The sequence below is a fragment of the Ambystoma mexicanum genome, chromosome 10 (genome assembly GCF_040938575.1).
Source record: "Ambystoma mexicanum isolate Mex_15411 chromosome 10, UKY_AmexF1_1, whole genome shotgun sequence".
Classification (NCBI taxonomy): Eukaryota; Metazoa; Chordata; class Amphibia; order Caudata; family Ambystomatidae; genus Ambystoma; species Ambystoma mexicanum.
In genome coordinates this window covers 308705296-308718874 of record NC_090932.1, presented here as the reverse complement: position 1 = coordinate 308718874, position 13579 = coordinate 308705296, and the positions used below count along the sequence as shown (strand labels likewise).

The window sequence follows — 13579 nt, the reverse complement described above, 5'->3', positions numbered from 1 at the left end:
GGGCTTACAGCAATTCGGAGGAGGGCCTCTTCTCCTCCTCCAACCCGGTGGTTAAGCGACATCTGGCAGGCCTCCACAGGATTTACCCGCCTATAAAGAAGCCACACCCTGTGTGTGACCTCAATGTTGTGTTGGGCGCCTTGGCGCACAAACCTTTTGAGTCTATGGCGCCTGTGGACATCAGGCTTGTCACCATAAAGTCAGCTCTGCTCATGGGCCTCACCTCCGCTCTCAGTCAGCGAGAGCCAGGCTCTGGTGGCATCAGAACCCTACACCTCTTTTCACAGGGAAATGGTTGTCCTGAGGATGCACCCTTCTTTCCTACCCAAGGGGACCTCCTCTTCCATCTCAATGAGGAAATAGTCTTACCCACTTTCTTCGCCGACCCCAGGGACGAGCCTCAGAGGGTCTTGCACTGCGTGGATGTCAGACGCGCACTGAAATACTACCTGGACAGAACCAGGTAGTATTTCCTGTAGTAGTCGGACGCCTTGTTCATCAATTTTGGTGGGTCAAGGCCCGGTTATCAGGCCTCCATAGCAAGGGAGATAGTCACGGCTATCAAGGAGGCCTATGAGGGGCAGCACAAATCAGTGCCAGCTAACTTAAATGCCCATGCGGTCATAGCCAAGGCCCAGCCATCGCGTTCCAATGGCATGTGCCGTGGCAGGTCATCAGCAGGGCGGCTACCTGGGCCACCCCTTCAGCTTTCTGTAAACATTACTGTTTGGACGCCACCTCTAAGTCAGATGCGGCATTCGGGCAGTTGATTCTAAGAATCCTGTTTTATTAAGGAAGGGCTCCTCCCCACCCTGGGGCTACATTAAGTTGTAATCTCCCATACAGTATAGAGGAAAGGGGACTGGACATAAGAGTAATTAATAGTTACTCACCGTTGTGACTAACATACTCTTAGTCCAAAGTCCCCTTTCCTCCATATGTCCCACCATCTCCCCCCCCCCTAATAATACTGGTTTCATTAGGCAATGCTGATCATTGTCGACGCGTCAATGGGGACTGAGTGGCGCCGGTGGGCAGAGTCAGGTGAGCGCATACTCTAAATGTAAAGGGGAAGAAGATTGTTTCTGTCTTCTGGGATGCCCATACAGTATGGAGGAAAGGGGACTATGGACTAAGAGTACGTTGGTCACTACGTTAAGTAACTATTAGTTTCCTGAGGTTCCTTATAGGGGATAAGCACTTTACAACTGCCTGATCCGAGGCAAGTCTTGTCTCATCAGTAAGACACCTGCCTACTACTGCCACAGGCCTGGCTTCTCCCTGAACTTGAAGTCTCATATGACGCCAGTCTAAGGGCTCCAGTTCATCGGAGCCGTCTTAGGCTCTGGTTGGGAAGGCTTTCCCTCCCAAGGGGAGAGCCGTCAACTTAGCACAGATGGTACATTTGTTCCCGAAACCATGCCACCTTACCAGCGGCTTCTTTCCTCTGCCTCTTAGGTCTCATGGCCTCCTGTATTTTTCTGGTGCCAGAGGCCAAACTGTGCATGAGATCCCTCCAGTGGCTCCTAAGGGACCAGTGGTCTCAGTATGTAGGAGCGCTCACAAATCGACTGTGTCCAGCCAAGTGGTCTGCGATCTTGGATGGTGGGACACCCGCAGCAATCTTCTGGCAGGGGAACCCTTCTGGCCTCCTTGGCCTCAAGTCTGAGTGGTCACGGATGCGTCTCTGATGGGTCGGGCGCTCACTGCGAGGACTTGCAGAGGAGTGGCCTTTGGTCAGCGATGAGTCAGGTGGCACATCAACAGGCTGTAGTTGTGGGCCATCGAGTTAGCCCTGAGGATATTTGCTCCGTCTCTCATGAGGAAGCTTTTCCTAATTCTAACAGCCAACACAGTAGCCATGCACTACCAGAACAGGCAGGGTGCCGTGCACTCCCATCGCCTCTGCAAAGAGGCGATACAGCTGTGGTTCTGGCTTTTAGAGAACTGGATCTCAGTCTCGGCAGTTCATCTAGCAGATAAAGAGAACAGTTTGGCGGATGCTCTGTGCAGGCCGAGTACTGTCTCACACGAGTGGGAAGTGTGCCAAGAAGTCCTAGAAGAGATTTTCTCTCTCTGGGGTACCCCGGCAGTGGAGCTGTTTGCCAAACAGGAAGTGCACACAGTTTTGCTCGAGGGAATTCCCAGCGAACGGTGCACTAGGGGAGTGTTTCTGGTGGATTGGACCTTCCCTCTCCATTACGCTTCCCCCACCTCCAACCCCCTCCAATTCCCGCAATTACATGGGTTCTCAAGAGGGTCCGAGCGACCATGATCCTGATCGCCCTGGATTGGGCGAGGAGAACGTGGTACTCAGATCTCTTGTATCTGTGCATCTGTACGCCTCACCGGTTGCCCCATTGCCCAGATCTCCTGACCCAGTGGGAAGGTTGGAAACTTGAACGACCCCGGAATCCTTCAATCTACACATGCGTGGCTCTTGAGAGGATGAGGTATGAAGACTGGGACCTCTGAGGAGGTGCTAGAGGTGTTGCTAGCTGCACGCAGACTGTCTACAAAATCCTTGTATGCGTGCAGGTGGTGAAGATTTGAAGTGAGGTGCAGGGAACTTGAGATTGACCCCATCTCTTGCTCCACCACTACAGTGATGGAGTTCTTTCTGTCACTGGTGTCAGCAGGCCTTCAGGTCACCACAGTCAAAGGATCTTTGGCGGTCTTGTGTGTTTGAGATCTCCGGATGAAGGTTCATATTTTGTGGGGTCTTCTAAATAAGTTCCTGCCAACTCCCTTTGTTGTCCCAGATTGTGACTTTAATTTGGTATTGGCATTTCTGATCGTGGCTCCATTTGAGCCTGTGCACACTTGTTCTTTAAAACTCATCTCCTTGAAAACAGCCTTTCTGGTGGCTATTACATCTGTGAGACGGGTGAGCGAACTACAGGCTTTATTTTGCAAACTGACTTCCAGTGAATTATTTTCAGGAGAAACTCTCGCTCAGGGTGAGACCTGGCTTTCTTCTTAAAGTTGTCTGAGCTGTACCCAACTCAATCCATTGACCCTCCCAGTCTTCTATCCTCCCCCACACCCTTCTAAGGAAGAGGAGCTTTTTAATGGCCTAGATCCCAAAAGGGCACCAAGTTACTACATTGCAAGGACATCCGAGTTCAGAAGAGCTGACCAGCTCTACGTGGCCTTTTCTTTAGTCCATAATGGCCTGGCTATAACTAAACAAACTTTGTCCTGCTGGATCATCTTCTGTATAGCAGAATTTTACCAGTCCGCTGGAAAGGAATTAACGTCAGGCATCGGGGCACATTCGACTAGTGGGCTCTCTGCGTCAACATTACAAAGGGGAGTCCCTATTTGGGGATATTTGTCACGCAGCAACGTGGTCATCCCTTCATACCTTTCCTAAGCACTATAGTTTAGATGTGGCTTGCACAGTTGATGCGTGTTCTGGCAGAGCAGTGCTGCAAAATCTTAGTCTAACTTTCTGCCCGCCTCCTTCATCTACTGCTTTTGGAATCTATCAGATGAGGAATAAGCAGGAGAAAAGCAATACATTGAAGGGGAAATTACTGACCGTAATGTTCTTTCTATGGGTTCTTCTCCCGCAGATTCCTCATCTCCCCTCCCATCCATCCCAGCTCAGGAAGTCGGTGGTTGGTGCGCATCTCTTTAAAGATGACTTGGTGATGGTCCTTAGTGACCGTTTTTGTGTCGTTCCAGCTGCATGTTTCAAAAAAGAACAAAATAATTATTTTCCGACACTTCTTAGTTGGTGTCTATTGCAAATTCTTCCTCCTTTGGAGGTTTATGGTTATTTAATTTGTTTTTGTGGGCTTATTAGACGGTTGTTATCTCTGTTTTCCTATGCAGCGTGATGGGCTTGGAGGGGCAAAGGGGGAAACTGAAGTGTGGGGCATAGTGACGGAATATATATGACACCCAACTTCACTTCCGGAGCCGATGATCGAGTGCCCTGCAAGACGGATCGATGGTCGACAGCCGAGTTGAGGTCCACTGTGCCCCCTGTCGAAAGTTTTGCTGAAGCAGCGAAGTTGGATGGAATATCTATCGGGAGAAGAATCCATAGAAAGAACATTACGGTAAGTAATTTCCCGTTCCTTGACCATATAATGCTTAACCAATGTAATTAAGCTCCTTCATTATCTGCTAGTTCCGGAAGTCTTTTAAGTGCATTTTGCCCTCTGTGCTCAAACAATGAAACAACAAGGTACCCTTGCTGTCATTTGTATAATTTGGTCCATATACCGCTAATACATATTTGAGAAAAATTCCTTCCACTTAATGATAGGGTCAGGAGGTGAAGTAAAAAATAAAGTAGATACAGGAATGCTTGCCGTACTTCATATATTTCTTTCTCGATGCTTGATTTATGTGTGTACTCACTTTGGTCTGTATGTGGTGCTGAATGCATGCAGAGACCTTATCCTTTAAATAATTCTCGTTGCTCTACTTCTGCATTGTGGGTTTGCGCCGGCTGGCAATCCCAGCTTTGTTGCCAGTTATGGTTTCTCTACACCCAAAGAATGAAGAGCCACCTTCGCACTCATAAATGACCAGACACAGGCCGGTAGGTGAGAGCGTCATGCCCATCTCTGTATTTCATTATTTATTTCAATTTTAAATTACCACCGCACAGCTCGCTATTTTTGTCGCCGGCCTTCTGCTCCCCCTTCCAATCGCTGTCCTCGCAGCCCCTTTGGCCAAGCTCTGTTTCGCCTCATTCATGACGCCAAGCTTCTAACCTGAGCTTGCCACCAGGAGCCAGGTGCCCGCTGGGAATGTGCCTTCGAGCAGGCAGAGCGTCCCCATACACTCTCCTCCATGTGCACCCCCACTCACTTGATTCTGCCCATGCACACCCTCCCAAAAAACGCATGTAGCACATCACCTTCTCTTCAAACTACAATGCACATACTCCACAAGTACACAACATTCTTTCTATGGATTCTTCTCCCAGTTTCCTCACTGCCCTTTCCACCTCTGACAGCTTTTTCTTGTGGTCGAGTGGTAAGAGGAAGGTATGCGCTATTACGCAAAATTAGTTTGCGTTGATCAGCCTTTTGGGGGCCTTATTTAAAAATAAAAAAAGGAAGAGAAAAAGAAGATAAGCTCAGTCCTAATCCTCACAAAAAATATTTTTAGATTTTTCTGTTTTTTGCGTTTCTTCTCATAGTAATTGATTCCCTAAACTGCAAAGCACAGAGGGAAAGGGTGGGTAACTGAGTTAGTGGGGAGTAGTGCACATGATGAGAAGAATGGTAGACATCGCGCCTGGAGTAGAGTGTTAGAGACATGCAAGAATCTGAGAATGAGGCGCCAAGCCGTACTACGCCCCTTGTGGAAATTATCCAATATGAGGAATATGTGGGATGAGAATCCATAGAAAGAAAGTTACCAGTAAGTAATTTTCCCTTTATGATTGTGTCCTGTAGGATTATTTTGCCCCCTTTTTAATTGATTCAGCTAAGAAATGTATCCAATTATAGAATTCTTGGGGTGATTGTGTTCCAGCGACTCATTTTTACTTTCCTGAAATTAAGCTCCTCTTTTTTATGTGTTCTAGGACTCGGTGTGGGGACTTAATCATCCTGCAGTGCAGTCAGTGTTTCAGACCAACCAGAGCAACAACCAGCAGTCTAGCTATGAAGCTGTGCAAAGTGCTGGCAAGAAAAAGAAAAAGCAGCGAATGGTGCGAGCTGACCCAAGCCTTCTAGGTGAGTGTCGGGAGCTGTGAGATCACTGGTCACTTTTCAGACCTCAGTCATTAAGGTAGATCCCCGGAGAGCTGCAGGGAGCTGTCCATCTACATAGAAATGAGCTCCAGCTATGGGGGTGTGTGGGGGAGTCGTTCTCTACTGGAGGAATTCTAGCTGTTGTATAGTGAGATATCTTTGCTGACCCCAGCATTTAAGAGGCTTCTAGGAACCATATAGACCACTACTCATTTTCACAGATTGAAGTTAGCTATGGATGTACCAGTAAATGTGCAGATGACAGTTCTTTTTCCTGCTGACCAGTGGCACAGAGCATGCATGTAGAGCTGTTCACACAGAGCAGTTCCCAGCTGGCTAGGGCACATGCACAGAGTTAAAGTTATTCACATCCCTGGTGGCTGAAGAAGTGCCAGGAGAAACAGAGCGCTGGCACGTTTTACAGAGCTGGGGACTTGAAGTACGGGTTTCCCTCTCTTCAGACCGTTGCTTCATATCCCATTCTTCCTAGTTTTGAGATCTAGAATTTGTCAGTTTGTATTTTTCTACTGTCCTTTCTTAACTGCAGGGCAAATCTTTTCAGCGGGGCATAAGAACATTGCCCCTTTTCAGAGAAAAAATTACTTTCAAGATTTGGCTTACATTTGTGCCTTTTAGCAGTGTTCCGTCTCACAGTTAATGCATTAATAGTTTGCTGCAGTGATTTAACTGAACCTTCAACAAAAAAGTTAGTTTTTTTCTAAGGGGGTAGCAGAAGACTATAGCGGTGCGGTCAAGTCACAATACATGCATTCGCTAAAGTCCAAGAGGACAAGTTATCCTGCCGGAAAGGTTGAAGATAGGTGGCTTCCATAGTTTTCCCCTCTTGGCTGCCAATAGTGTGACCATAGAAACACTGTTAGCATCTTTAGACGTGCGTAATGCACACTATAATTACAATTGTTGGGCTGGTTTTCCTGCAAGTCCATCTTGGACTGCTAACGAATCCTGTTATCTCCTATAAATAACAGAGTTGAGGGAAATCTCAATGTTTCTTAATTTACTAATTTGTATATTTTGTGGGGGGGAATGTTAACCGTGTACAGATTGACTAATTAGAAGCATTAAGAAGGTGCCTGTCCAGATCTACAGGTTGTGAGAAACCTGAGGGCTGCCTCGCTTTTACTCCCCTTGGGTCCTCTTCTTAGATGGCCAGGGAAAAACCATTGCTTTTGGATCCCGACCCTGAGGACGGAGACGCGAGGGAGGATCACCTTGGTGGAGGGTCCTTGGGGATTGTGTACCGACAAGCGAGACATGGTATCCCCCTTTTCCCTGTGAAAACCAACCTAACCCTCCCCCAGCATTTATGGGCTAATGTAAAACGACTCCCCTCAATTTTCCTCATTCGACCTACTACATTACTGGGACGGGGAAGAGGCGACTAGAAGAGCTGTGGACCCCAGGGCACGTTGGGCCGACAGAATTCCACAGGTGTGAGAGCATCCGTAGTCTGAATGGAGCAGCTTGAGCTGCGAGCAAAGAGAAAGTAGACTCACTGCCCGTGTCCACAAAAGGGAAGCAGAGCTGCCAGCGAGCAGTAAGAAGCATCCGATGTGCGATCAGGAACTTGCAGTGACCGGCCAGCCGGAGGAGCAGAAATTAAGCAATGCAGCTGCCCGACGGAAACGCAGAGAACCGGTGAGTGAAGGGGAATGTCACTCGATGCGGGGCGCAGTTAGGGACTGTGTGTCAATGAGGGATGCAGAATTAACTAAATGGAATGGCGAATGAAACAAATGATATATGCAAGTTGAAATAAACCCAAAGCCACGGGTTTAGTGAGAATTGAGCAGCAAAATAAATCATCATGAATATTGAATACCGAACTGAATGAAAACATTATGGACCAAGCTACGATCTGATGAAAGGTAAATATGAAAGCGCCCTTTTGAAAATAACATACGAAATAAGAAAGCAAGTGTGGAAGTTTGCAAACGAGCATGACAGAAAGATGGGGAAGAAATAAAACCACCACGCAGTGACCTTTTGTGCAGTGCGGCAAGGCTGAAGACTGGCAGAGGATATATGACACATAGCGGCCAAGCCAAGAGGCTAATCGGGACAAGCCAAGAGTGTGAATCTTCATTTAAAGCCAAGAGGCCGATAAGGAAGGAGCTCAGTGAGTGTGAATCTGCACAGGGGCTGAAGAGGCTAGTGTTCCTGGTTGCGCAACCTGTAATGGGTGGACCTTTTGGTCTGACAACTGCTCCTAGACCAGGAACCCTCAATTGTGAAAACCAAAGACGTTGTAGAAATAGCCCAAGAAGTGTGTTATGATGCACCTCTCCTATACTTTGCAGTGTACCCACAGCTCCCTTCTCACTGTTTCTGTTCCGTCTGCCCTTTCTGTTGTCAAGTGCTTAGCATCCTACAGCGTGCTAGATTTGTTGTGATAAGCCTCTGGGTTATGAAATGTACAGCTTGTCAGTTGGTGGAGATGGCTTGATGGAGATGGCTGCAGCCATACATGACACCATCTAAACTTTAATAAACGACTCTACCTTCAATGACTGCGCTGTGTGTACTTCCAGTAATTTCACTGGTGACGAGGTCTGTCCTCTCTGGCAGCAGCAGAGCACAGCTGTGCCCATGCATGAAATTTCATCGGGCCTCTGATGCGTCAGTCCCGCAGAGAAGTGTATCCAGAGACTCCCTTGAGATTGCAGAGACCGAGCTTCCGCTGGCACGCTGGCTATCACCGCTGCAGGAGAGTGAATCACAGAAGGTGAGCTCTGTGAGCCGTGCCGGCCAGTTGAAAAGGGACTGGCTGCCATATGCTTTGTTTATTCCCCGCAAGCCGCTTTGAGGGAGTCGCGTAGCCGCAGCTTACGCTAAGAGAGTTGAGGGAGCAAACAGATCACATTACGCTTGTGAACTGTCGCGTAGAGAGAAGGCATGCATGACCCAGGCCAGCGAGCAGCTTTGCGGAAGCCAGCGAGCGTCCACACCGTCTGCACATGCAGCGTCCCGGAGGACAACGAAGGCCCATTAGAGGAAAGGGCCTTGATAATCTGTACGGTGATGCACGCTGCAGGGCGTATTGATGTTGCTTGGCGTCCCGTTGCCACAGCAACATTGGAATTCACTGCTTGACTACAGAAAGCGCTCCTCAGGCCAGCAGAAGCATTGAACAGCATTTCATCAATGGGAGGATCGTTGAGCAGAGGGCCCAATTTAAAAAAGAAAAACAAAGGGGAAGAACAAAGAGCAATTTTCTTTGCAAAAAGCCATTTTTTTTCCGCTTTAGTTTATTTTATTTTTTTATTTTTTCCTTTGGCTCCAGGAAGGGAGCAATACAAGGACTCATACAAGGTCTCAGTACGGCCAGCATATGTGCGCCAGTCTTTTTCCTTAGGGTACAAAACAATTATATTAAAAAAAAAAGAAGTTCAGGTTGGCAGTTTATGGGCCAAATTATTCGGTGGAGAGAAAAGATGCTCTTTTGTACCAACCAGCTCTGAGATGGATGTCCAGGTGGCTTACTTTGGAGTTGATTGGTCCCATCAACTCAAAGGGAGAGGTCATCCTTGCAGGGGCTTCTCTGTCAATGCGAACTTGGCGTTTCGGCACTGCAGCAGGGCTTCACCGGGCAAACCAACGGTCCAGGAGTTGCAGCAGGCATCCTCTTCAAGCTAGTTCTCGCCCATTCATTCCAGCCTAGCTGTCACTCAACCAGCAGGGTGGCTGTCCTAACCGGACAGTCAGCCAGCCAATCACCATAGAGTGCATTTGGGTCTCCTAGCAGACTAAGCACAGGGAGTTTCGGGCACCTCCCTCACTTCCTGCCTACCGCAGACACTCTAGAGCCAGAGGCGGGCTTCACTCCTGAATCCCGCCAAAGGCAAAACGAACAAAGAGACCAAACCTGGTTTGACGCAAAGAGAAAATCTATAGAAGCTGCTTTCCACAAAGAACTGGCGAAAGAAAAAGACCGGGGGTCATAAAATGCCCCTGTGCCATTTTGAAAAAGATGGCTCCCGCGGTTACTTTACCGGAAGCCGCAAACGCAGCCCGCAGTTAAGACATACCATGGTAGTTCAAACGAAACCCCTGCCACCAGCCATTCATTGAGCTAAGTGTAACATAAAAATGTTACATGAGAAGCTAGACAAAGGGCATACTAAGTAACCGCTCCAGCACTCTATTGTAAGATAAGGTGTGCTGGGTCTAGGAAGTTACAAAGTTGCTGGGGGTCTCTAAGTTGAAGGGAATTGGCACATTTCTGAGGATTCTCCCTAACAGACCGAATGTCACCAGTCGGATTCTCGTCGTTGCACAGGTCCAGCACTCTGGTGGAGGGACCTTTCGGACTTGATTCATGTCTCTGAAGATCCTGCAGGATGCCCACAAAGTTTCAGCGAGATTCAGAAGACTGCACCGCACAATGGCTCGAGGTCCCAGGGTATTGGGGTATTGCAGCCCGCACGGTCACAGCACAGCGTGGTATGGCTTAAAAGACCAGTCTTCTGGAGTCTAGTGGGTCTCACCAGGCTCTGGGTTAAGGTTGTCATTTTCGGAGTCCCCAGGTTGATTGGAAGGAAGGGCTACAGCAGGCTCCAGTTACAAAGCAGGCTCTCCGATCGCTGGAAATCGTCTCCGCCACTTTACTTTCATCCTCTTCGGTTTTGATTCTAGTGGTCGATTACCTCCTCAGCTTCCAGGTTCGGACTCTTATGCAGGAATCCAGCCAATCAAACAGCCTTGCAACAGTCACATTTGAGGGGTTTGAACTGGAATGTCGCACTCTGTCTAAAAGACAGAAGGCTGCAGATTTTTGGACTCCTCCCTCGCTTCCTGCCGTCACAGACACTTTGGAGCATGTGTGGGGAGTCCACAGGACTCCTGCTGAAGATAAAAATCACACAAAGGAATTTCCCTGCCTGGGTGTCCGGGGAAGGAACAAGAAAGGACAAGGAAAACTAACATGGCAAAAAAACAAGACGGGCTATTTTGGTAAAATGAGCACCCATGGGTGCCTTTACCGGGGGGTTGCAAACAGCCTGTGGTAAAGGTGCACCAAATTAATAAAAGGTATCGCTGCCACCAGCAATTTAAAGTAAACATGTCCCTGTAACAGAATTGTTACAGTTTTAGTGTGAAAGGGGATACATGACATCTCCCCAGCACTCCACATAAGGGGGGGGGGGGTTGCTGGTTTCACCAAATAACATGTAAAAGGTATCCAAAGATCCTTTCTACCCTTGGGAACTGTAGTTCTTTAAAGGTTACCCAGAGAAAGTTCAAAGGGGACCCCCTAGGGCAACCCAGCAACAATAGGCACTTATTGCCAAAAAGTTGTCAAAGAGGATAACTTTTAAAAGACACTATGGAGAGTCTTAAAAATGACACCCATAAAAAGAGTGAAAGACTCAGTGCGTGTGGAAAAAGGTTCCCACTCACAGAGGTATAAGGAAAAATAATCGACCAGTAAAACCAAAATGTTCTGGGGTTGACACAGGTCAGGAAGATTTATCATTACTATGAAAATCTTAACGAACACCATGCAACATGAATTGTCACCAGGCCAGTACTGTAGCTTTTTTATCTCTGTACTCCTCTCCCTCTCTCTCCGCACTCTTTGTCAAGCTCTTCACTAGTATATATGCCTCTGGCCTAGTATGCTAGCTATTGTTAGATCATTGGGAATCTTCAAGGCCTAAGAATCACAACTGTATTCCCTTGTTCCCTTTCCGTCTTGAAGCGCTTCTCTTGTGTAGAAGTGCTCTACAAACTTACAATTACATGTTCCCCCAATATATTTCTTTTGGACCCACTAGGTGGCCACAGGATTTGTCCGTGGCCACTATGTCTTTTGGGCCCACTAGCCAGGGCTTATGGGCGTGCCCACTGTATCTTTTAAAACACCACCTTTTCATTCCTGCTCACTAGCCATGGCCTTGGCCTTCTCCCATGACCATTGGCCCCGACATTCAGCTGTGGCCCCTTTACTTGTTGCCCCAATAGCTTTCTTCTAGCCCTGCTAGCCATGCCCTTTGGCTGTGGCCACTCTACATATTGCTCCAATAGGTTTCCCAGCCTTTGCCCATGGCCACACCACTCTGTTTCTTTTGGAAACACCAGCCATGGCCTTTCGTCATGGCCCCTTGACATGTTGCCCACTAGGTTTCGTTGGAGCCCCTTAGCCATGGCCTTTGGCCATGATATCTTTCCAGAGTGCACCATATGGCTACTGGGTTACTTTAAAGTACCAAAAGATTCGGCCACACCCATTACCACCCGCCTCACTGCAGTTGTAAAATTCCAATTTTTTCGGGTCTTAATCTCATTTTTTAAATTTAAAATGCAAACAAATAACTGCGGTTATCTGATAAAAGCATGCAAAATCCAAAGATCTTCCATACTCTCCCAGGCACTTACCAAGTTCCCCCTCCAGGTACCATGTTCCCCCACCTTCCCTACCCTTCTCCCATCTACCCCAACACTCGTCCTTTTGTTTGATGCACTTTCATTCCTGATCTAGTTTTCTATCATATCCGCGGTTATCCAAAAACGTTTGAGCTCTGAACTTGGTCCCCAGCTGCCCCCTCCAACTCCCCAATTTCACATGGTGTCCTCTTTCCCCCTCCCCACCTCTAGCCTGATACCTGTTATAACTGTTGTTCTCTCACATTCAGCAAAAAGAAATTCTAGCTGATACATTGTGGGACACATTATATAGCTATAATTTCGAAGGGATTGTGTCCTCCGATGTATTCCACATCTTTGACAGTAATTACCACATCTGTGCTGATTCAGAAAACTTTTCGGCGTAGGCGTCCTGTGTCGATGACGTCGATATGCTATCCCTCGAGGGCCTCCGTCGATGGTCGACGTGACTGGATGTTATATCTAGGGCGTCGACGCCCGTAGCCTCCATTCCATTTTTTCCGTGAATGTGTTAGCTTCGGAACCTCTGCGCGCCTCGGATCTTCTACTTGATTCATGATGTCTTCGTCTTCTACCCCGATGTCGGGCTTCAAAAAGTGTCGGGACTGCGGTTCCAAAATGTCCATCACAGACCCGCATGACGTCTGCCTCTGGTGCCTCGGTGAGAGCCACGCCACCGATGACTGCCAGTCCCTGACATCGAAGGCCTTGCGGGAGCGGAAGAAGAAATTGTCGATAGGCAGGGTTTCTAAAACCCATAAATTGAAATCTGCTGGTCTTTCGACCGACGACTCGAGGGGCGACACTCCGCGTCGGCGTAAGTCCAGGGGCGTCTCGGTCTCGGAGTGGGTCCCGCCATTCCTCTGCCTCTTCAAGGCCTTCACGGAACCGCCGTCACCGGTCGCCTTCCCCGTCCTTGTCGGAGGACTCTGCCAGACGGCGTGTAACTTGTCCCACTAAACATTCGTCGCCGGCCGAATCGGATGCATTCCGCCAGCAGATGATGGTGATTTTCGAATCGCAAGGCACCGTTCCATCCGCGCCTTCGAGAGAAGCCAGCAAGGAATGAGCTAGAGCCACTGGCTGCCGTCGAGGTCCTGATCGGACAAGGGTGATCGCTATAGCTGTGCCAGGTCCAGATCCCGGTCCTCGACGCCGTCGAGACCGTCGGAGCCTGTGAGGCTTTCTAAGAAGGCATCGACGCTGTTGGCGCCATATCTGTCGAGGGACTCTCTCGAGGCTCTGGCTTCGAAGAAATCGTCGATGCCATTGGCGCCGCGTCCATCGAAGGACACTCTCGGGGCACCCGGCCTCGAAGAATGTGTCGAAGCCGTCGGCGCCTCCGTCGACGCAAATTCCATCGGTGCCCTCAACGCCTTTTGAGGAGGATTTACCGGAAGGGCCTGGAAGGCTGTGGAAGCTCAGAGAAAGGCTCTCAGAGAGGCCTG

At 48.6% G+C, this 13579-nt stretch overlaps 1 protein-coding gene across 5 annotated transcripts in view; it reads left to right on the top strand.

Annotated features, from left to right (window-relative positions):
- Positions 1-13579, top strand: part of GIGYF2 (GRB10 interacting GYF protein 2) — a 2415541-nt gene that overhangs the window by 2375334 nt on the left and 26628 nt on the right. For all 5 annotated transcript variants that reach the window (XM_069617902.1, XM_069617899.1, XM_069617900.1 and 2 more), the window contains one exon: positions 5555-5705. In XM_069617902.1, the coding sequence (XP_069474003.1) occupies positions 5555-5705 (151 nt within the window). The remainder of the gene's footprint in view (positions 1-5554; positions 5706-13579) is intronic.